Genomic DNA, 23,885 nt, shown 5'->3' on the forward strand with positions numbered 1-23,885 from the left:
CCTGTTACATTCTCAACTGTTACAGAGGACAGAATGAAATCTAAGTGGAGAATTTGGAGATGGTCTAAAGGATAGAGAAATACAAGGTGGTTCAAAGTCTTTAAAAAAAATAGATATCGCTAACTTGGAAAAGAGGGCTGACAAGGGGCAGAATAAATACCATTAAAGCATATTAAGTGTTGTATAAAAAAGCTGGAGGTCGGGGGTGCCTGGGTGGCTCAGTTGGTTAAGCATCCGACTCTTGATTTAGGCTCAGGTCATGATCTCAAGGTTCCTGAGATGGGTCCCGCATCAGGCTCTGCGCTTGACAGCACAGGGAACCTGCTTGAGATTCTCCCTCTTTCTCTGTCCCTCCCTACTCTTGCTCTTTCTGTCTCTCTAAAAATAAATAAATAAACTTAAAAAAAAGAAAAGAAAGATGGAGGTCAGAATTTAGGAGGAACAGTTCTCAGAAAACAAAGGCTGTTTAACAGCAGATTTACCACCAAAGGATATTGATGGTATTTCCTCTCTTGGAGGTGTTGGCTGCTCAGCTGTCTCTACTTGGCCCTTTTGCTAAAGACAGTTCCAGGGACCAAACAACACAGGAAAGAGATGTAAGGCTCCTGAGGTGCATCCCAGCTTGACAGCAGGAGACCACCTTTCTGCTTCCCTTCCAGGGCTCATCCCCATTATCTGCAAGGTGAGCCCTGGGAGGAAACAGGGCATGTTCCCTGTCTCAGGGCAAGGGAAGGAGGAAGTGGACCAAACTTATTTACCCAGCGCCCATCACAAACTCCCAGCAGAAACAGGAACCCTCTTCTACAGTTTGATTTTATACAAATTTCCCACCAAATCTTGTCCAAATCTGTCCAGAAATCAGCACAAGTCCATGTCGCTTGCCACAGTCACTTATTTCCTGTCCTGCTGTGGCTTTGTGCATTCAGAGAAAGACTGTAACCTCCTTGACTTGCTTCCTGGAAATACCTCCTTACATTTGAGTTGAATTTGCCTGCGAACAATGCTGAGAAGAAATCGCTGGAAGGTGGTGAGGACAGCCCCACCAACTTTCCAGCGGCATTCTCCCCACCCTGTGTGTGGGGGTGTGGTAGAGACAGTGCCCTGGAGCAAGGCGAAGGCCTGCTGGTAATCTGGAGTTTTGAGTGTGTCATGGGCAGCGCAGGACACTGGGGGTATAAAAATAGCAGGGTGTTCTTACACTTGGAATAGGGCTGTCACAGGAGGCCTTCAAGCTAGGTGTACATGGACGAGATGATCTCAAACCATACAGTATGGCTCTCATTATCCTCCGCCTCCTCTTTCCCGCCTCTGCTAACACAGTGTGGTAGTAGGGCCCCAAATGCAGTGATTTGCTTACCACTGTCAAGATATTAGCCACATGCGGGGCACCTGGGTGGCTCAGTTGGTTAAGTGTCTGACTTTGGCTCAGGTCACAATCTCACGGTCATGAGTTCGAGCCCCGTTATTGGGCTCCGTGCCGACAGAGTGGAGCCCACTTCAGATCCTGTCTCCCTCTCTCTCTGCCCCTCCCTAGCTTGTTTTCTCCTTATTTCATAAACAAATAAACATCAAAAAAATATTAGCCACATCTGAGTACTGCTAGTACAGTCATTTATTTAATATTTTCTCTAAAATAAGCAGATTCACCTGTGAAAAATGCTTTCACCTCAGGAACATTTTTGAGATCAAACAGTGTATGTGTTAGACACATCCCCTCCCCCACGACATGTCAAATAAATAAATAGCTATACAAATAGAAAAACAAAGTTAGTCCATGTAACACCTAAAATCATTTTGCTTACCACCAGCATACATTTACCACGCTTGGGGAAACAGTACTCTCTGTATAGTGCCCGCAGATGGTCCCCATCGCCAACAGGCAAGGCTTTATCCTTCTCCAATGTAAAGCAGGCAGGGCTTTAGAATGCCTGTCTGGCCCGGAATACCTTTCCTGAGCCTTCCTCCCTCGTGCCTTCCTCTTAGGGCTAGGGCCCAGGCCCTTATTAGTTTTCCCCTTTCAGGGGCCAGCCCCAGCCAAGGTTCCAGTTTGAGAGTTTGCGAAGGAACACAGGGCCCTTATTCTCAATCAAGTGCTCCTTCCCTCGAGCTATTTCCCCTGCTGAGAATTCCACACTAGACCTCACTTACCTCGGACAGTGCCCTCCCTGGAGTGGACTTCTTCAGCCTTGGCCCCAGGGGCTGCATCGGTGGAGTGCCCCAAGCCCACATCAGTAGCCTGCCAGTGCAGCCTGGTGGTCACACACGCCCCAGCAACCTCTGGCTGGGAGCTGGGGACACGTGGTGCCCCTAGCTCGGAAGCCAGCCACCGGCCCTCTGCTCCTCGGGTGGTCGTTGGGAGATAGGAGGAGGCCCGGAGCAGGGACACGAAAGGAGGGGCCAAAGCCTGCTGCGGGCCAGAAAGATGTGCGCCCATATTGGCTAAACCCCAGGACTTTCTAACAATCAGGGCTGAGATTCCTTCAAGCCCAGGCAGGGTGTCGACCCCTTGGGGATGCTTTACTAGAGATTCCTGTTTCTGCTGGAGTGTTACAACTTTTGTTGTTTTTATTAAACAGATAATAATCCGCCCCCCCCCCCCCCGGCCCCGTCCCTCACCACCCCGACACCCAATCTAACCTGGACACTCTCAGGGTCTCTGGATACAAAGCCCTTAGAGCAGCAAAACTGCTCCTAGGCTGGAAGCCCCGCCCACTCGGCTCCTGGCTCCTGGCGGCTCCCAGGGGCGCCCAGAGCCTTTTAACTTCCACCACCCAAGGGGAGACGCCTTCCAGTTCAGGGGAGCTGAGTTTGAAAACCCTGTGGTGAGGAAAAGCAAGCCAGGTGAGGACCCAAACCCTACAACTTGAAAGGATACCAGTAGATTCTTATTTGTGACCTTGTTTCTTTGGAGGTGTTAATTAACCTCTACTTGGTCTGGGCATGGCACAATCTACCTCCCCTCTTTCTGTCCTCTAAACTCTCTCCTCCTCCCCTTCCCTCCCTCAAATTCACCTTCTACCCTCTACCTGGCCTCTCCTCCTTTCTCCTCAGACCTCTCCTCCCTTTCTTCCTCTCTCCTTCCAGCAGCCCCTAAGGTACCAAGGAAGATCATAGAGCCTATAGTGCAGCACTGTTTCTTGTAGGAATTCCAATATCCCTTCCTATCTCAGGGATCTATGACTGATTGAGTGGCAAGAAATGATTGTTGAAGGTACTGAGCCAAGAAGAATGAGGGCTAATAGCAAGGGAGCAGGTCGTGTGGTGGTGAGGATGAGGGCACTAGGGTAGTGAGCAGGTGTCTGGACAGGTGTGTGTGTGGGGGGGTGTTTCTCTTCTACTCAATCTCCCCATTGCAGCTTCCCAGCAGTGGAGATGCTGGTGGGGACATGGTTGGCAGAGGACATCAGAGATGACCTGCCACATAGGGAGCCCTGCACTCTCATGCCTGGCCTTGCTAGGAGCTCTCTGGTTAGTGAGATGTCACCTACTATGACTTATAGACTCTCACCACACAACTCAGGGAGGGATGACCAACTTTGAAAGACTCTGAATGCAGTGCAATGTACCAAACACTAACACTCACCAAGCAGATTGGTTTTATGGTAGCTCATCTGTGCATTAGTGGGGGGAGAGTAGCTATATATAATGTTTGGGCCTGATGTCAAAGGGCCCTGCCTGAGTCATGCAGCTGTAGGTCTGGTGAAATTGGGGGATTTACCAAGAAAGCAGGTTTCTAAGACAAGGGGTCATTCTAGTCTCTCTTCTTAGCTTTTTTTTAGATCTAGATGTGAACATCCAAGACATGAAAATACCCCTGATTCAATTGAGAATCTTCACAAAGACACACACGAAGAACTAGAAAAATGCATTCTGGATTGAGTACCTGAGTTTTGGGGCTTAAGGGGCCACTGGGAGAAATTTGCAGAGAGGCTTGTTAGCAACCATACATTGACCACACCCCCTAACATCCTAGTTCTCCTTACTAACTCATTCCAAGCCCATCATCCTTTGAGTTTTGAAAATCAACCCTAATGTTCTAGTAATCTGGACTCCCTCTTAAGGTCATGACTCTTTACACATTTACCACATTCCCCTTCCCTCTTCTTGTTTCTGTGAACTCCTTCTCCCCAACCACACCATTCTAACATTCAGGCGTCCAGTGACTTAGTCAAGTGCCTGTACATCCCATCCACGCACATCAGGAGTTTAGAGGCATTTTCCTGAATATCTGAGTGGAAGAAGCTCTCCCCTCCCCCATTTTGTCAGTAGGGAAAGCAGCAGCCCACAGGAGGGCAGGGAGTTACTTACTCGAGCTCAAGCATCAGATTGGTGGCAAAGTCGGGACTGGAACCCAGATCTTCTGGATCTAAATCTGACCCACTTTCCACCACCTCGAGCTGTAGCTCCTCCAGGAACTGTGCCTCCTCCACGAGTTCAGGGTCCTCCCCAAGCTGGGGCTCCTCCACGAGCTGGGGCTCCTCTAGCCTTTCCCCTTTCATCTCACTGCTGCCCAGGAAAGCCTCAATTGCCTGGCAGGGGTTGGTTCCCTTTCTCTGTCTCTGTCTCTCTCCCCTCCCTCCCTCCCTTCCTTCCTCCCTCTCTCCCTTTCTCCTTCCGTGTCTCTCTCAATTGCTCTCTCCTTCTCTAGCTCCCTCTGTCACTGCTGGGCTAGAGTGGGAGCAACTGGAAGCTCTTTCCCAGCTCAAAAGAAAAGTGCTCTGGGAGCCTCAGGGCCAGCCTGAGCTGGCTGGGCTGTGGAGGCAGGAGGAAGTTCCTGGCCCTGAGTGCCTTGGGGGCTCCTAGGCTCTGAGGGAAGGCTGGAGCTCCTGGGGTGAGCTCTGCCCTCTGGATCTTCTGCCGAAGGCCGGGCCAGCTTCCTAAACTAACTCCCAGACTGAAGGGGAGGGCCGGATCCTCCGGGGGGAGCCCAGACGGCGGCTCTGCCAGCCAGCGGCTCTGCCAGCCAGCCCCTGTGGTGGAACTTTGAAAAAGACCAATGTTTCAGCAACTGATTTCTTTTTCAACATGAACAGCAGGCCTTTCTGTCCCCCTCGCATGACTGTGGCTGTGGCAAGCAGCCCCAATCTGAGCAGAAGCAGGATTCCAGGGCTGGGGCTCCATAACACCCAAACCACTGGTCAATTCTATTAAATAAAATCAAATAAAAAAACACAGTTTTTGGCATCAGGTGGACCCAAAGCTGGTCTCGTGGCATGGAGATGTTGTGTAACTACTGGGATGGGATGTGCACAGCCGTCTAGAGACGAGAAGTCGGAAGACCATTGGGTCAGAGAATCAGGAGACATGGTTTCTCTTTTCAGCTGGTCACTAATTGGCTGTTTGTTTTGGGGCAGGTACGCAGCCTATTCTGGGCCTCAGTTCCCTCATCTGTAATGGGAGGGGATCAGACCAAATGGCTGCAAAAGCCCTACTAGTTTTGAACCTCTGAGTCTGTGTCTAAGATGTATGTGGAGGCAGAAGGTGCTGGCCCCCAACTCTGGGAAGGGGGAGGCTCAAGGTCTTGAAGAGGTAGTCCATCCCCATCTTCACTGCCCTCTGAAACCCTTTTTCATTTGTTATCAATGCCAGTAGAGTGCTCTCATGCTTCTGTGGGTTTTGATCTCTGGTAAAAATCTCAAAAGCTTGCCCTGCATACCGCCACCTTCCCAGGAAGGAAGAAAGCCAAAAGCCTTCGCAGTCATTTATACCTGAGTGTGAATGAAGAAGGTTCGGAGAACAAGCCTTGACAGGGAGAAAGCTTGCCAGACTGGGTTGCAGGTGTTACCTGGCTCTGGGCAGGAGAAGGTGTGTGATTGATGGAGTGAGGGGAGGGGTCAGTGAGTGGACTGGTGAGAGAGGAAGGCAAATCAGAGAAGGTTTTGTTCTGGTTCCACAGAAGATTTGCCTAATGTAATGAACTGAATGTTTCCTGGGAGCACCCTCTCACTTAACCTTTCCAACCACACTCCCCCATTCTTTAGATGAGGAAACTGAGGTCCAGGGAAGTCACTTGCCAAAGTTGCAGAATCTGTCAATGGTAGTTTATCAGATGTGAAGCCCCTGTGCTTCATGAGCACGCGGTGGCTAATGTTGTTCTCTGCTTCTTGGTGGCCCCTTCAGGGTCTTTCGAGGGTGGAGAAGCCCATCCCAGCTCCCCTACAATGGCCAGCACCTCCCACTCTTCTGGTAGAGGGACAAGGAAGAGCAGAGTAGGATCCTGATTCTCTAGGATCCTGACTCCCCAGGACTCAACAGCCCTGGCTATGCCTCGCAGCTACTACTAGAATAGGATATAATATGTCTCTTACGTTTGAATAGGAGAGTAAAAACACAGCATTTTGGAGACATGGCCATTTCTGGGGGCCAATTTCAAGTATAATTTTCAGTGTGTTAATTCTTTATTTGCTTCACTGACCTTCATCCTGTTCATCTGGCAAGTGAGCTCTTCAAAGTCTTCCTGATCCTGATTTTCGGCTGATAGACTATTACAGCCTTTAGAGAATCACTCTGCCTAAATCAAGACTGCTTGATCTTGGCAATGAGAAAATGTCCTTGGGGTTTGCTTCTATATGAAGGCTTCAGTGAGCAAGAGGAACTTCAAAATCCACGTCTTAGGGCATCGTAGTGACTGGGTTCATTTTGCCTTTCCTCGCTAATGATTTGGGGCAAGAATTGCTCATAGAGAGGTACATGCAGTGCTCAAAGTTTTAACAAGGTGACTTCTTTTTGCAGACTTTCTAATCCTAGAGGAAGCCCCCTTAGCTTGTGTTCTTGTGGCTTCCTGCACCTTTCCTTCATTATGATCAATTGTATGATACATTTATTTGTGTAATTATTATTTAATGTCTGTCTCTACCACTAGATTGTAAGTTTCCTGCCACAAGGATTCTGCCTGGTTTGTTGGCTGCCACTGTGTCCCTTGTGTCTAATCTTTGTGTGTGCCTCTTCTTCCACCTGGGGTGGGCAGTCTTATACCAATGCTCCCAGCACAGGGGTGCTTCCCAAAACTGTAAGATGGTGGAAAATGGGTGCCCCTCCCACAGAAGCTAATTTGGCTAAGAGATGAGAAGGAGGCATGGGGAAAGGTGCCCTAACCGCTCTTGAGTCCATACCCCCACACCATTCCAGGCCCGGGAGGTATGTGCTAGGTTTAATGACTGGCCTCCAATGGAAATTTCATAGACATTTTTATTATGAAAGTATTTTCATGCAAACACTTTCTTTCATATGCCACACATGCACTTTGCTTTTCCTTATGAGTACCTGCTTCTGACTCCTTTGCCTGTCTGTCCCCTTCTGTCCATGGTCCTTATAAACCAGCTCCTCTTACACCTTTACCCAGTTCTTTATGTCTACCGTCACCACCTTCCCCACATTTACAAAGTATTATAACATCCCATGGTACTTTCATTTAGCTTCTCTGAATGCTTGTAGTCAGGAAGTTCTTCCTATTATCTAATCTCAATTCTTCATGCTACAGTAGAGGCCTGTTTCCTCTTGTTCTGTTCTTAGTGTAGCTTGGAAGCAGCTAGTCACCATCTCTGAGTTGTCACTTTTCTTATATTTGAAGATCAACCACTCTTCTCTCTCTTCACCACCCTCCCCTCCACCCTCAAACTCCTCTTAGATCAATCATCTTAGTTCCTATAGCTCCGCCCCACTGCTCCTTGAAGTCCCAAGTTTACCTCCCATTGGCTAAATAAGTCTCATTGGCCTTATCTGGACCCTTCAAAATTAGATTCCCTTGGATCGTGCCAAGCTCTCGACTGTTACCTGCCTTGCCATTATGGTGGGACCACCTCTCTCCAGTGAAAGCTCCTTGGAGCCCCTTGATCAATGTCTTTGCCCCTCTCCAAGGTGTAGCCCCCCTTCCCCTCTGTTTTCAAGTTGTTTTTCAGCCTGGACAAATATCTGACATTTGCATCCCAGAATATTTACACCTCAGACTCCAGAAAGGAGTACAGCCTGAAGCTCTGTGCCCCACTGCCTCTGTACAATGAGGAGCATTCATAACTCAGAAGGAAGCCCACAAAGAGAAAAGAAAACCCAGATGACCCTCCCCTTTCTCTTTTCTTTATAGTAAATAATTTACAAAACCAAATTTTCCTCCCCACAGGCTATACTCACTTTATCACCGGTCCCCAGGGTCAGCCTTTACACATTTCCATACTGTCATGGACTATTTTTAGCAAAGGATGACATTAAGTACTAGTTGCCCCGTGTGCTTCAAACTCATCTCTTCCTCTTGTCAGAATATTAGTCCTCCTCTTTTGGACCTGCCAGCTACTCATGGCCTAGAGATATTTCCAAGGGTGTGAGCAGCTACCTAGTGGTATGACTTCAGTGGGTCTTTACTAAGTCCTCTGTTTTAAAATGTCTCATTTGGGGGCACCTGGGTGGTTCAGTCAGTTAAGCATCCGACTTTGGCTCAGGTAATGATCACAGTCTGTGAGTTTGAGCCCCGTGTCAGGCTCTGTGCTGACAGCTCGGAGCCTGGAGCCTGCTTCAGATTCTGTGTCTCCCTCTCTTTATGCCCCTCCCCTGTTCATGATCTGTCTCTGTCTCAAAAATAAATAAACATTAAAAAATTTTTTTAATTAAAAAAAAATAAATAAAAATGTCTCATTCGGCCCGGGTCTGCTCATTAGAATTAGACTGGGTCTGATGATTTCAGTATTAGAGATTTATTTCTTTAACTCAATACCACTTCCTCAGGAAGCCTTGTCTCTCCCTTGTTATATTCTCTGTCAAAAACTCGTTCCTTTTCCCTCTTGGCACTTACTTAGTTTGTAAATACACATCCATTAATGTGTTTGGTTGTTGTCTAGCTCTCCTACTCTGCTGATTATTCTATGATGGCTGTGACCATGTCTCTTGTTGTGAGTTTCCCATTCTATTCCCAGCGCCTAACAGTGAGCCTGGCACATGGAAGGTGTGCAGAAAATACTTGTTGCTGATCAAACATGATCATAAATTTAAATGTAAGTTCTCCAGGGCACTGGTGGGAAAGGGTGTGAGCATGAGTGCCCAGCATACTAGTTGGGGGACAGGGTCCCAGAAAGCAAGGGCAGAGTGCTGACCATAAGTAGCACTCTCCTTCCCCAGGTGACTTGAAGCTGGTTCCCTTTGCTATCCCTTTCCTATCAGCTTGAGGCTTCCCTCCTTCCTCAGCTTTACCCCAGGGCCTTCTTTGGTAGGGCATCCGGGAAAGAAGGATTTGGCCAAGGTGCATATAAGGCTAAAACTAGCAACTTTTTAAGGCTAGCAACTTTTTTCCAAAGACACTTGGGAAAACTATGTATATATTCTCATGGCAGCACCTTGACATGTCCCTGGTTCTGTTACCTACCTCAGAAGGGGCTTGGTGGAGATCAAGGCCGGGGGTGCTGAGATATGAAGCCACACACACCCCTGGGTCCTCTGGTGCTCACCTTCGACTGTACTCCCAAGCTCAACCCACCTGGTCCCAGTGAGCTTTCTTCAGGCCCTAGAGGCCCTAACCTACCAGGGCTAGCCCAGGTCCCTGAGGAGAGGGTGCTAGGGACCAGCTCACCTAGAGTCAAGGGGAGCAAGGAGAGGAGGGCCAGAGTTGGCCTTCCTCTAGTTCCTGAAGCTTGGAGACTCTGGGTTTCAGTCTAGGAAGAATGGAAAGTGTTCTTGGCTGCTGTCCCCACTCCAGGCCAGCCCCTTCCTACCCACGATCCCCACTGGACTGGCAAGGCTCCCCTCCCCGTCCCAACCAGGGAGCACTGTAGCTGCTTCCCATCATGCCAAAGCCAAACCATTCTTAAGGCCCTGCTGGAAGCCACCGCCATAAAGAGACTCTCCCTTCCTAGTTTGCTTTGGCACCACCCAAGTTCCAGACCTGCAGAACCAGGGCGCAGCAAGTTTAAGGCCTTTCCGTCAAGGAGCAGGAGTCCCTGCTGGGCCTGAGTTGCTCTAGTGGAACTGCTTTGTTCCCCTGAAGGCCTTCGGGACAGCTACTCTACTCCTCTACTCTTAGCTCCCCAGGCTCCATCCTAGCCTTTTCCTCCTTCCAGCTCTTCTTCAGTGCTAGGCAGGGTAAGCACTCAATAAATCCACAGTGGGTGCTCGGTAAAAGTGGGCCCTTGGTCAGTAAATGATGAACTGATTGACTGAGATGCTTGGTCACTCAGTCCAAGGCCAAATGAGGTGCTGCCATCATTCATTTCTCTGTGTACCTGGACCGGCCAAGTATGTTGCCTTAAAACAGAGCGGGGCTTTTCTTATTCTTTCCTTGTTGTTGTTTTTGTGTTTGTTATGTTTTGTTTTGTTTTGCTTTGCTTTTACTGCAATGGACTCTAAACTGGAAGGGCAGGGTGATAGGGACAAGCAAAGGGCTCAAAGCCTGGGAGGGCTCTCAAGAAAAGGAAATTCTGCACCTTAACCTCACACTCCCCAACATTGACTAGATTCTGGCTGTGATCTGGGAAACTTCAGGGAGCTCTCCTGAGCCCTGAGATGATGGTCTTGAGTTTGTCTGAGGATTCATGAATCTGAGCTTTGGATACAACATGTCTACTGGTAATTCCCACACCACTTTTCTTTTCCATTGTTTCCACATTTCTTCCTCTTTTTCTCTAACCAGAGAGCAGTGTCCCCAACTACTCTCAGCCTGTGAGCCACTTACGGGCTGGCAGCACAGTGGGGCAGACTCAGGCAAAGACTGGGGAAGAGCAGAAGAGGAACTATTGGTTTAGTCACAAACTTTGAGCCAATGGAATATTAGATTGATTGGGCTATTCTGTGTTGTAGATAGTCAAATGAGCTTATTAAAGAAATACGTCAGCGAATCTGGTAAGCCTGATTTTGCTGGGGGCTCAGTTGCAGCAAGCTGGTAATGTAATTTTCTGAATAGACCAGGAAGAAAGCTAAGAATCATTGTGAATTCAGGCCAGCCTGGGGACTCTAAGGCTTCACGAAGAATATACTGGGAATTGGCCTTCTTTTAAACAGCTCCTCCAGCTTGTACTAAACCCTTTTCTGCATGGGGTCCCAGAGCAGTCCCTGAACCAACAAGCAGATACAAAAGGAAGAGGGACTTCTAAGACCTGTTCTGGGGCCCCTCCAGATGCACCAGGCTGTCTCTTAAGCAGCATAGGATCAGGTAATAGAAGAAGTAGCCCTCCCTGCCCCCCTCCTGCCCCTGCCGCTGAATGCCCCAAACCACACTAAGCCCACAGCAGCTCACCTGCCTGCTTACATTTGCTGCTGAGTGTGGGGACTCAGGCTGGATCACCTTTGCAACCTGATTGCCTCTGAGAAGACTGCTTGCCTGACACTACAGGGAGAGTAGGCTTTTCCCCTGGAAATATGATTGAGCTCTGTAGACCCCAGCAGGCTTCTGAATGCCTGGCCTCAGGGAAGCCTGCCACTGAACAAGCAGAAGTTTGATGCCTCAGTAACCTGGTTCTGTTACATAAGGCACTATGGGAGATATGAGTCAGGGCCCTCAGGCTGGCCTAGGCCCAACCTAGTCTGGGAGTGAGGCTAGGAAAGGTGAGGGAGGGCGGTCGAGGGGTGGTGTGTATATGTGGAGGAAGCCAGCAAGGAGCCACTGGAACCACTTCTCATCACTTCTCACCCCCTTCTTCCTCAGGGATAGCAGGTGTGGCCAATCAATGGCCTAGACAGCTCTGACAGAAATCCTGGCCAGACCCCTAAGCTGTGAGCAGCTGCTCTACATCTCCCCTGAAGAGAAGACAAGAGGAAGTGGGTTGAATACCCAAGCCTATTTTGTGAGTAAATTCTTCCTTCGAGGAAGGATGAGGAAGTTCCCTGTGGGGCTTTGATCACAGGCAGGGCCCTGATTTTAAGCTGGGCCTATTTGAGGAAAGCGGCTCCCAGGAGAGGAAGGCTGATAGCGTAGCCTGGGGCATCACTGACCAAGCCTGCTTCCAGCTCTTGTTTCTCCTTGGGCTAGTGTCTGCACCATGGGAAGCTTCCCATTCGGTCTCCTGTACTGGATGGCTAGGATCTCACACCTGTTCCCAAAAGGGCAATAGTTACTTTAAGGCAGGGATCTCCAGCTAGAAGGTACAAGTGAATTCGACTTGCCCACTGATAAGATTCCCTGCTGCTTGGATTAGCATTTGGAAAAGTCTGCTTTCTACTCTCACAGACCCGTCTTATGCCCACTCCGACTCCTTAGCCCAGATGAATTTCGGCACGGTCGATAGGGGCCTCCATAAGCCCCTGCCAAGACTCCTCATCAAACCTTTTTTTGAGGCTAAGATCTAGCCTTCTGGACTTCATGGGGCTTCCATTAGCCCACAGGGTTCTATGGAGGGCCTGCTCTGTCAAAAGCTGTGGTCTTACAGAAAAGCCCTAATCCTTGTCCCATTATTGCAGGCACTGGGATGGCACAGCATGTCCTGGGCCGTTACTGTGGCTTCATCTAAAAGGGAAATTTTGTCTTTTTGACCCCTGTGGTCCTGGAATGCCTTCCCTTGAGCGCACTGAGCACACAGAGTGCCCCACCAAATGTGCCCAAGCTTTAGTCCCACTTGGCACGTTGGCTTCTCTGGAGCTCAAGAGTCTATTTTGCACGACACCGACCAATTTATTATGTAAACTCAGCCACCCATGACAAATTATGGCTTTGTAGTTATCTTGAGAGATGCCTTAAATAAGAGGAGAAAGTTCAGGTAGGAGCAGCATCGCGATGAGCAAACACAGTTCAACGGCCACCGTCAGGTGCAGACAAGGCTGGCCTCACTCCTCTCACCTGGCCCCACAAGGTCGGGGGCAAGTACTGGCCAGACACATCCATCTCCATTTATCCAGACTCCCTGGCCTTCAGGACCTGTTCTGGAAAGGAACCAACACTCTACCTGGAATCGAGAGCTTGTTAGTTTATCTGCATGTGCAAATATAAGCAGGAGTATTAACCTTGCTTCCTCTTCCTCTTCTTTTCAGGCAGGGAGGAAAAATAAGGTCACCCTGGAAGAGTTATTTTCTGAGGGGTGGGCTCACTCACATGGGTCCATTCCTGGCAAACTGGAGGCGTAGGTGAAATTCGTGCTCTGTTCTTACCATTTGTCTTTATGAGCACAAACCTTCCACCTTCACCTCTTCAGCTCTCATGCTACCCAGAGCCCTGGGCTGCAGCAAACCTTCTGTGGACTCCAGCCTTGTCTCCCTACCTCTCTTCTCCAAACTTGGCTTTCCCATGCTTCACTCCCATAGAGCCTTCCTTCCAGTCAGTTGCCTCCCTCAAAGAAGGTCTGGTAAATAAATCCACACAAAGAAGTCAGTGATAATTAATGATGTCACATGTGACTCTTTTAAAAGGTATGGTAGACCCTGGCCATTTATGAAAGGGACACACTAATTCATGAGCATCCGAGACCATATCATTTTCCCTATAAAGCTTCTATGTCCATCACTTCATTAAACTTTTTTTTAAAGAATTTTTTTTTATTTTTGTTAATATGGAAGAAATGTTAACAGTAAAACTGATGAACCTAGGGTACATGTACTGAATTACTGGAGGCTTTTTTCATTTTATTTTATTGCTAAATACACTTAAATTAAGCTTTACTGAGGGATAATAAAGTACAAGGGTTACTTTGAAGTGATGCTCTAACCCATTTTGTTTGCTAATGTATGTGGAAGTAGCTTAGTCGGCCCTGGTGCTATAAGCCCTGGTGGCCTCAACCATAGGCAGTGATTTCTCATAGTTAAAAGTTGGAGGTCCAAATTCAAGATACTAGCCAGCTGGATCCTGGTGAGAGCTCTCTTCTTCTGATAGCCACTTTTTCACTGTGTCTTCATCTAGTCAAGAGAGAACTGTGGAGTCTCTTCCTTTCCTTAGAAGGACCTTGATGCCATTGGGAGAGCCCCACTCTTATGAAGCCACTTTTAGCTAAACCTATCTCACAGAGGCCACATCTCCAACCACTGTCACAGTGGGAGTTAAATTTGGGAGGACACAATACAGGCCATAGCAGTCAGGTCTCAAATCGTTAGTCTTCTGTAATTCATTTTGTGCTTATAGGCTAGAATACAGAAAAAAGAAAAAACTTGAACTTTTCCATACTCCTTTCTTTAGAAAGGATAAGAAGCTGCTGAAGCCTTGCCCACTTTTCTCTTTCCTTTTTTTCTTTTTTTTTTTCTGGATGTCCATTTGGTGACAGGATTTGGACATGAGTACATATCGGCCAGAGGACTCATCAAGATGGGAAATGGCTGTGTTTTTCTTTTTCTTTTTTTTTACTTTTCTTTTTTTATTTCTTTAATTTCATTTTTTATTTTTTTTTAATTTACATCCAAATTAGTTAGCATATAGCGCAACAATGATTTCAGGAGTAGATTCCTTAGTGCCCCTTACCCATTTATCCCATAGCCCCTCCCACAACCCCTCCCGTAACCCTCAGTCTGTTCTCCATATTTATGAGTCTCTTCTGTTTTGTCCCCCTCCCTGTTTTTATATTATTTTTGTTTCCCTTCCTTTATGTTCATCTGTTTTGTCTCTTAAAGTCCTCATATGAGTGAAGTCATATGATTTTTGTCTTTCTCTGACTAATTTCACTTAGCATAATACCCTCCAGTTCCATCCACATAGTTGCAAATGGCAAGATTTCATTCTTTTTGATTGCCGAGTAATACTCCATTGTGTGTGTATATATATATATATACACAATATACAATATATACAATATACAATATATATGTGTATATATATTATATATATTACTAATATTATATATTACTAATTACTAATTATATTACTAATTATATATTAATTACTAATTAATTAGTATTAATTACTAATTAATTAGTATTAATTACTAATTATATAGTACTAATTACTAATTAGTAATACTATATATTACTAATAATATTATATATTATATATATATTATTATAAAAAGAAGATATATCCACATCTTCTTTATCCATTCATCCATCGATGGACATTTGGGCTCTTTCCATACTTTGGCTATTGTTGATAGTGCGCTATAAACATGGGGGTGCATGTGTCCCTTTGAAACAGCACACCTGTATCCCTTGGATAAATGCCTAGTAGTGCAATTGCTGGGTCACAGGGTAGTTCTATTTTTAGTTTTTTGAGAAACTTCCATACTGTTTTCCAGAGTGGCTGCACCAGCTTGCATTCCCAACTTCATTAAACTTTTTAGCTTTCTTTTCATGGTGTTCACTAGCAGCTGACTCAGGAAGGGGGTGTTGTCCCCAAAGAAACAGATGTTTCCTCATTTCATAGAATCACTACATTTGTCTGGACTCTGAGGAGAGGACCTGGGCAATCCCACTTCTATGTGTCTAGACCCCAAAGAATTGAAAAAAAGGGACTCAAAAAGATACCCATAGGGGCACCTGGATGGGTCAGTCGGTTAAGCTTCTGACTCTTCATTTCGGCTCAGGTCATGATCTCACTGTCATGAGATCAAGTCCTGTGTCAGGCTCTGTGCTGGGCATGGAACTTGCTTAAGATTCTCTCTCTCCCTCTCTCTCTCTGCCCCTCCCCTGTGTGTGTGTACTCTCTCTCTCTAAAAAAAAAAAAAAAAAAAAAAAGATACCTGCCTACCCATGTTACTAGCAGCATATTTCACCATAGCCAACAGGTGGAGGCAATCCAAATGTCTGTGGACAGATGAATGGTTAAACGAAATGTAGTTTACCCACACAATGGAATATTATTCAGTCATTAAGAAGGAATGAAGTACTGTTACATGCCACCACATGGGTGAACCTTGAAAACATCATGCTAAGTGAAAGAAGCTGGACACAAAAAGCCACATGTTGTATGAGTCTACTTATGTAAAATATCTAGAGCAGGCAAATTCATAGAGACAGAAAGTAGAATAGAAGTGACCAGGGGCTGAGGGGAGGAGAGAATGGGGAGTTATTGTTTAATAGGTATGGAGTTTCTGTTTGGGATGATCACAAAATTCAGGAAATGGATAGCAGTGATGGTTGCACAACATTGTGAATGCCTTTAATGCCACTGAATTGTATACTTAAAAATGGTTCTAATGTCACTGAATTGTATACTTAAAAATGCTTAAAATGGCAAATGTTATGTTACATACATATTACTGTAATATATGTATATACTACTTATATACTTTATATACATACATAAAATGCACACACATCATATATACATATGACACATGCATGTCATATACATACACCGGCGAAAGCCTCTTAGCACATGGAATTCACATCTGTGCCTCAAGAAAAAGACAATTACTTACATGTTGAGATTCTCATGAGGCATCCAAACTATAAATGTTAAGTTTGCAAATGCATTTGCATTTTTAACAGGGAATGTGCCTTAATCCAATAGTGCCTATTCTTTGTCAGACCACTAGGCACTCAGGAAATAGTTATTTTAAATAACCTTGGGCTAGGGAAGGACTTTTGAAGCTTGATACCAAAGGCAAAAAATCACAAAAGGCAAAGAATGACAGGCTTAACCACAGGGAAACCCAAAACCTCTCCATAGCAAAAAAAAAAAAAAAAAAAAAAAAAAAAAAAAAAAAAAAAAAAAAAAAAAAAGAAAAAAGAAAAAAACAAAACAAAAAACCCACCAAAAACAAAAAACCTCCATCCTCGAAATCAAATGGCAAATTAGTTGACAAAGGGTTACAATCTCTAATTCAGGGTTTCTCACGGTGTGGTTCTGCATACCACTGGTGCCATGGGAGAGGGGTTCGGTTTTAGATGGTACACAGTCATAGAACTGAATTTTAGAGTATGAATTTGGACATGACAGCAGACAGGCAGGGGAGTCATTTTGCCCCTCAAATCACACCATGTCAGTGGCTATGCCCTCAGAAGTCAAATCCAGGAATATACACTTATGAAATCATTAGTTCTAAAACCTACTTAGAGAAGCACAAATAATTTTTATGCAAATTTTTCTTGAAAACCTGCTCTCTGAATCTCCATCTTTCCCCTTACTGCTATATATCAACTCAATAGGGAAAGTGAAATGAATTAGCACACACAAAGCCATTCAAAATTTTTGCTCTTTATTACTTTCTAAGCATCTGAGTGTGGGAACTAGTTGTTGCCAGGTAGAAGCTTAAAGGTAGACTCTTAGGACTTTCAGAGCTGGAAGAAACTCAGATTCAGAGTGTCTCAGACCACACTGGGCAAGTGTGCTTGGGGACCAAAGGCAGAACAGCCGATTAAGAAGTTTTGAATAAATTCTTAGAAATAATATTTCAGGTTATAACAACAGCAATAACAGACTATGGCAAAAGCTCTCACACCAGCTTGCCACACCTTACCAATCAGTTAAGGCCCCTTGAATTTCAACTTTCCAAGGTTTTTTTCATAGGCTACATTTATTTTATTTTGTTTTATTTATAATTTTTTTAATGTTTATTTATTTTTGAGAGAGAGAGAGACACACACAGAGTATGAGCAGGGGAGGGGCAAAGAGAGAGGGAGACACAGAATCCTAAGCAGGTTCAGGCTCCAAACTGTCAGCACAGAGCCCAACTCGGGACTTGAACTCATGAACTGTGAGATCATGACCTGAGCCGAAGTCAGATGCTCAACTTACTGAGCCACCCAGGCGCCCCTATTTACATTTTTTTTTACTTACATTTTTTTAAAGTAGGCTCCACACCCAACAACGTAAGGCTTGAATGCATAACCCTGAGATCAAGAGTCACCTCTATGGATTGAGCCAGCCAGGCGTCCCTCATAGGCTATATTTAAATTGGAAATTTTAGCTGCTTATCCAGCATGTTCTATCTGCCTCCTTAGTTCTCCAGTCTTAGAAGCATATTCAAATGGTAAGGCAGAGTCCCTTAATAAAAGGGTGACCGACCATCCCAGTTTCCCTGGGACTATCCCAGTTTGAGCGTTGAAAGTCTTGTTTCCTCACATTGGAGGGTTTGTCACCCTACCTAGTAAGGACATTTTAACCACTTGATTAGTTTCTGGGCTAATATTTACCTCTGCTTAACAATTCTTTTTTTTTTTTTCAACGTTTATTTATTTTTGGGACAGAGAGAGACAGAGCATGAACAGGGGAGGGGCAGAGAGAGAGGGAGACACAGAATCGGAAACAGGCTCCAGGCTCCGAGCCATCAGCCCAGAGCCTGACGCGGGGCTCGAACTCACGGACCGCGAGATGGTGACCTGGCTGAAGTCGGACGCTTAACCGACTGCGCCACCCAGGCGCCCCAACAATTCTTTCTTTGCAGACAATTCTTTAGTGTCTGATTGATCTTAGGTGGAGTTTTCGCTTTGCTCTTTGTTGTGAGGCATCAGGCAAGTTACTTAATTTTCCCAAGCCTCAATTTCCTTTATTAAAAATCAAGAAGGGTGATAACAGTACCCATTTCATTGGGTTGGTGTAAGTATCAAATGAGATTAGTATATATTGTTGTAAACGCTCCATCAATGTTAGCTATTAATCTATTTTAATTGTTAGTTACCTAACACAAGATTGAAGGGATGGTATTTAAAACACATCTTCCCTCACTCAATATTTTTTTCAAGTTTATTTATTTGTCTTGAGAGAGACAGAGACAGCACGAGTCAGGGAGGGGCAGAGAGAGAGGGAGACAGAGAATCCCAAGCAGGCTCTGCTCTGCCAGCACAGAGCCTGACCCGGCGCTCAAACTCACGAACCATGAGATCATGACCTGAGCTGAAATTCAGTCAGATACTTAACCAACTGAGCCATCCAGGCATCCTCCCAATATTTTAGAGGCAACTTCACATACCAACAAGCTGCATGCCTGTTACCACTCATTCGTAGGTATATACACAGCACGGTCCAGTGGAACTACCAGGCTATGAGAGTTAATGCATGTGGCTCAAACAACAACAGAAATCCCACTTAAATATTAGTAAGTATTTTTCCAAAGACTAGGTTAAAATTGTAAAATCTTTACATAAGACCACACCACAATAATTAAGCAGTCATCTGACAAAAAAACAACAGCAACATAACAACACAACGGTTATGGGCACTGGCTGTATAACAGGAAGCCAAGGGAAAACCAAGTGAGTGTAAAACGCATCCCTGCCCTCATATTGCTTACACCCTTGTGTTCCAAGGATACCAAGAGCTAAGCCCAGGAGCCAGGGACAGATCAAAGCAGACAAACCAGATAGAAATGAAGAATGTACACTGCCCTTCCTCCCTAGAATATAGGGGCCCTTGCAGCAGGAGAGTAGGCTGCAGAAGAGGCAGGAGAGTCTCTCTCCCAGGAGAAGAGGCAGGCTTGAAAGTAGACAAATTAAAAGAAAAAAGACACCCAAGCAGGAATTTGAGATATCAAATCATTAAATGGAATAGAAGTAAAAATGATGGCACTTGAAACATTAAATCATTAAATGGAACAGAAGTAAAAAGTATGTCTGAGTTTTGAAGACAGAAACCCTGGAATAAATGAAGTAAGAAAAGACAAAATTTTCACTTTGGAGAAGGCTGGCCAGCTCAGATACGGGAGAAGTCCCATGACCGACAATAATGGTCTCCTACTCTGCTAAGGAGCATGTCATTCTGGGCAAAAGCTAAACCAAACTCAGAATCTCCAATTTCTGAGGTCCCAGGAAAGGTCAAGGAAAATGAGATAATGCTTTGTCCTGCTGGAACTATAGGGCTATCACCACAGGACCAGGTCACTCCCCAGCCTCACCGAAGCCAGAGGGCTTGCTGGTTTGCTACTCAGCTGTTTGGGACACTGAGTTGCTCTGATTCCAGGAGGCAGGGTACTCAGGTACACCTTCTTAACAATTCGCCCTGCTCCCTCCACCCATACCCCCAACCCATAGTATTTCCAGGCTTTGCCAAGAACCAAGAGTCAACAGACAGGTGTCAATGGAGTAGGTGACAAAGGAGGTTTTTCCATTCAAGAAACCCAGATAACCAGAAAGCATCCCAAGGTATGGCACAATCCAACATTTGATCTCAGGCTCTCAGCCTCATACCTCATGCACATAGGTCCGACCTCTTAGGCCCTGAACCTAGGAACCAGAGCTGAGGAAGCTTTCCCTCTTATACTTCAGCAATGCCATTTTGGGGCAGTTTCTCTCCCGGTTGAAATAGTACAAATGCTATAGGCCCTCTTTCCAGGTGTTTCTGCCACCCCTCCCCCACCACCAATTTCCTACAGAGCAGAGGGCTTTAGCCCCGCAGGGATGCAGAGTCTGTCTGTGGTGTGAATACACTTGTAGTAATCTTTGGCCAGAAATGGAAGATTCCCTCGAAACCTGTTCCACATGTGGCCTGGTTTCTTCGAGACAATGAGATAAATTGATGCGTAATGTGAAACAATAAATGAGAAAGTGCATTGAAGGCATGGAAAATGCCTGAGAAATACAACTTGTTATGATAATGCTTAGCGAAGTCAGCAGCCCTGCTTGTCCCCTCCTGGAATTTCTGGGCTGAGGAGGCAAACCTGGTCCTTAGTAGCATCAAGTGAGGGCAGTTCCTACCAATCTTAATTGCTTATAAAATTTCCTATGTGTGCTTCACTGAAAAGCCGCCCAATGATTCAAATATTCTGTGGATGCTCAAAATCGCTTATTACCTTGTCTCAACACACCACCTGCCCATGACCTGGAATCTCAGAACTACAAGGAACCTTAAGAGGCCAGAGTGATCAGGGAACTTGCCCAGGTTCACACACTGAAGTAGAGCCACAATTTGTACCATAACCCAGGTCTATCTCAGAGGGGTTCTCTTTCTCTTCATATAACCTTTGTTGTTGAGAGAATAAGATCCACCCCTATACACACGCACTAACACACACACACACACACTAGTGTCCCATCCCAATGGTTCTAAGAACACCAGACCTAAGGCTGGGTTTCCTGCTTCCCCTGACTCAAAATTGCCTCAGTTGTCTCCCCGCTAAAGACTGACTCTTACCAGAGTGTCTCAGACTGGATGGAGGGCAGAAGCCACCTTATATCTTCCTATTATGTTTCTCCCCTCTCCCTCTTTCCTTGCCCTTCAGCAGGATTTCTAGAAAGTATGACCCACACTCCTACACAGGCCTGGGAAGATATGGGTTCATCCACCCACCGGTCCTAGGATGCTCTCTGGGGCTGCTTTTGCCCATCATTGGAAATTGAAGTCTGTAATCCATGGAGGAGGTGGGGGTACCCCCATCCAGAGTCTCAAAAAATTCTCACACATCTCTAATTTTTCTTGTTCTCCACCCTCTCCCCACACCAGCACAGGGCTTAATTTGTCTTGACATTTTGCTTACCCTCGCGGTCAGCCAGGGCCACTTGGTAATTTAAAAGCCCCTGCAATTTCAATCTGAGTTTGCATATTTTGAGAAGGGTAGAACTCAGATCCCAAGAGCATCCCTCGGCAGAATCTCCAAAGTGGCAGTGGAAATGTATGCATTTGAGGATGGGTGCTGCCAGTTACCCCCAACCTATCTAGGGCTCTGTCCACCTTCTGGACTGCAGCATTTCCCTGGGAAAGTCTCCTGCGGGCACCTTTCAAGATCGGGCTCCCACCTGCAGGGCATCCCCTCAGCCCCACGGGACTCCAGGTAGCATCAGGGACAAGTCTTATCGCCCCGCCCCTTGTGAACTTCCCGGTAGCGCCTTCTGTCAGCGCCTTCTGTCTGTATTAAAAACCTCAGCCTCACCTCAGAGGTGAGGGTCCGGCAGAGGCTGGCGCTGGCCCGGCCTGCGTGCCCATCTGTATGCCCAGTCACCCACCTGTGGAAGAAGAGCAGGATGGACAGCATGGTCTGGTCGATGTTGCGGTTGCAGATGCCCTCGTTGATCAGGTAGCAGGGGTCCCGCAGCACGGGCTCTAGCGAATCCTGCCGCATTATGCTGTTGAGCTTGTCGGTGTTGAGGTTCTCGAAGATCAGCTTCTCCTGAAGCTGCCGAAAGTTGTTCACGGTAGGGCTGCCCGGGTTGTTGTTCTCTCCGCTGCTGTCGCTCTGGAGCCCGCTCCTGTGGGCCAGGTCCAGACAGCAGTTACAGCAGTCGAGACCGACAGGTGAGCGGCAGTCGGTCTTGGACTGGGCCATCTTCTCAGACTCGGGGGCCGCTTGGCCTGCGAGGTCAGGGTCGGCTGGCAGGTGCGCGCCCGCCGGGCTGGCCTGAGGGGACTCCAGGGTGTATGGAAAACACGAGCTGCGAGAAGAGTTGGAAATTAGCACCTAAAGCCAGCCAGCCACCCTCGGCTCGGCCCCCTCCTGGCTGTGCCGCTCCGGGTGCGAATAGAAACAGCTGGACAAACAGCTCTGAGCGGATCCTTGGGCTCACTTCCTCCTCTTCTTCCTCCTCTTCCTCCTCCTCCTCCTCTTCCCCTCCCCCTCTGCCCTCCCCCTAGGTGCCACCCGCGGCCCTAGCACAGTCCCAAGTTTCCAAAGTGTGAGCGGGGCTCGGCGGACCTGTGGCAGCAGGAAGGGCGGGCGGCAGGGCAGAGGGAGAGCCGGGCGCGCCCTCGCTCCCTCCCTCCTTCGCTCCCTCCCTTCCCGGCTCGCTGGCTCTCCCGCTCACGGGCTCCCCTGGGCTGTGCCGGCTGAGCGGTGGCAGGAGCCGAGAGCGAGTGACCCAGTGAGCCGGCGAGCGAGTGAGCGAGCCTCACGCCCAGGAGTCAGCACGGGGCTGTGACAGCATGTAAATTACCCCGCGGGGCGGGGGGTTGGGGGGCGGCGGAAAACCCTCGGCCGACGCGGCCGGCTGGCTTCTGCCCCCAATCCCCTGCCCCCGCCCCCCCCCCCCGCACCCTAGGGCCCTCTCACCCTCGCAGCCACACGGCCGCCCGCACCCTCGCCCGCGCTGCCGGGAGCCGGGCCCGGCTCTTCCCACCCCGTCCGAGCGCCCGGCGCCTGGGCTCGAGCTCTCTCGCGGGTCAGGGCGCATCCTCGGTTAAGAAATGTACTAGCGATCTCTGGTCTCCAGAGCTCCGCGGGAGGGCAGACGTTCCGCGTCCCACCGAGGACGGGTCCCCCTGCAGGAGAGACGCCGCCGCTCCCCGGGAGCCCGCCTCGTGGCCGCCTTCAACCGCCGCCCCCAACAAGCCTGTTTCTGGCGGGGGTGGGTGGGGGCTGCAAAGAGAGCGATTGCCCCCACAGAGAGTCCGAAGTGCCAGGCACGCTCTACCGAGTGCCCAGTGAAAGCCTTTGAACGACACTCACAGAAGCGCGCTCAAACTCGCCTCGGTTTCTGTCCCCTTCTTCTCACTTCTCTTCCCCTCTTTCCCCCACTGGCTCTCTCCTCTTTTCCCTGAACCCCATTTGAGGCGATCTCTGCCCGGGCTTCCGGGAATACCCGGCTCCCCGGCAGGCTTCCCGCTGCCTTGCCCCCTCACCCTCTCTGGGCTCGCGTCTCAATTTGCCTTTCCGTCTCTCAGCGCTTTTTCTCCACTCTCTTCACTTTCTCTCATTTTTTTTCTTTTCCGTTTTTCTTTCTTTACCCATTTCCGCCCCCTCTTCCTTCTCTTTCTTGCCCCCTTTCTTTCCTTATTTTTCTCCGTTTCTGTATTTCCTTATTCCCCCCCTCTTCTCCCCCATTCCTTTTTCTCTCCTCGCTTTTCTTCCCCCTTCATTTCCCCTGTTGTGTTTTCTCCGCGCGTCCGTCGCCTCGGCACCCCCTCTTTCTCCTCAGTTCTGTTCTTTTCTCCTCACTTCAGTATCTTCCCCTACTTTTCCAAGCTTACTCCCCGCACTCTTTTTTGATCTCCACCTGCCACTTTAGTTCGTCTCTGCCCTCACCCTTTCAAGAGCTGCGGTGAGGGAACGCTCACCGGCACTGGGGCCGTGTCGAATGAAACTGCGGGCTGTGGCATTTTCAGTTCTGAGGAGAATGTGATTCTGGGGCCACGGAAAGGTTAAAGGTCAAATCCGTGGAGAGCAAGGCAGGCTGGTTCCTTGGGTCATACCCCA

General features: G+C 47.6%; 1 protein-coding gene across 3 annotated transcripts in view; it reads right to left on the minus strand.

The window, feature by feature from the left end:
* The window catches only part of TSC22D3 (TSC22 domain family member 3), a 62,038-nt gene extending 39,143 nt beyond the window's left edge, over positions 1-22,895 (minus strand). The window contains exons 1-3 of one of the 3 annotated variants that reach the window (XM_043571296.1): positions 22,769-22,895; positions 21,703-22,128; positions 8,953-8,998 (exon numbers count right to left, since the gene is read on the minus strand). In XM_043571296.1, the coding sequence (XP_043427231.1) occupies positions 8,968-8,998; positions 21,703-22,128; positions 22,769-22,863 (552 nt within the window). In that variant the 5' untranslated portion in view covers positions 22,864-22,895 and the 3' untranslated portion in view covers positions 8,953-8,967. Of the gene's footprint in view, positions 1-8,952; positions 8,999-21,702; positions 22,129-22,388; positions 22,554-22,768 lie in introns of those variants that run through there. The other 2 variants (XM_043571300.1, XM_043571299.1) reach the window with 2 other exon arrangements.
* Between the last annotated feature and the right edge of the window lie 990 nt (positions 22,896-23,885).

The sequence above is a fragment of the Prionailurus bengalensis genome, chromosome X (genome assembly GCF_016509475.1).
Source record: "Prionailurus bengalensis isolate Pbe53 chromosome X, Fcat_Pben_1.1_paternal_pri, whole genome shotgun sequence".
Taxonomy (NCBI): Eukaryota; Metazoa; Chordata; class Mammalia; order Carnivora; family Felidae; genus Prionailurus; species Prionailurus bengalensis.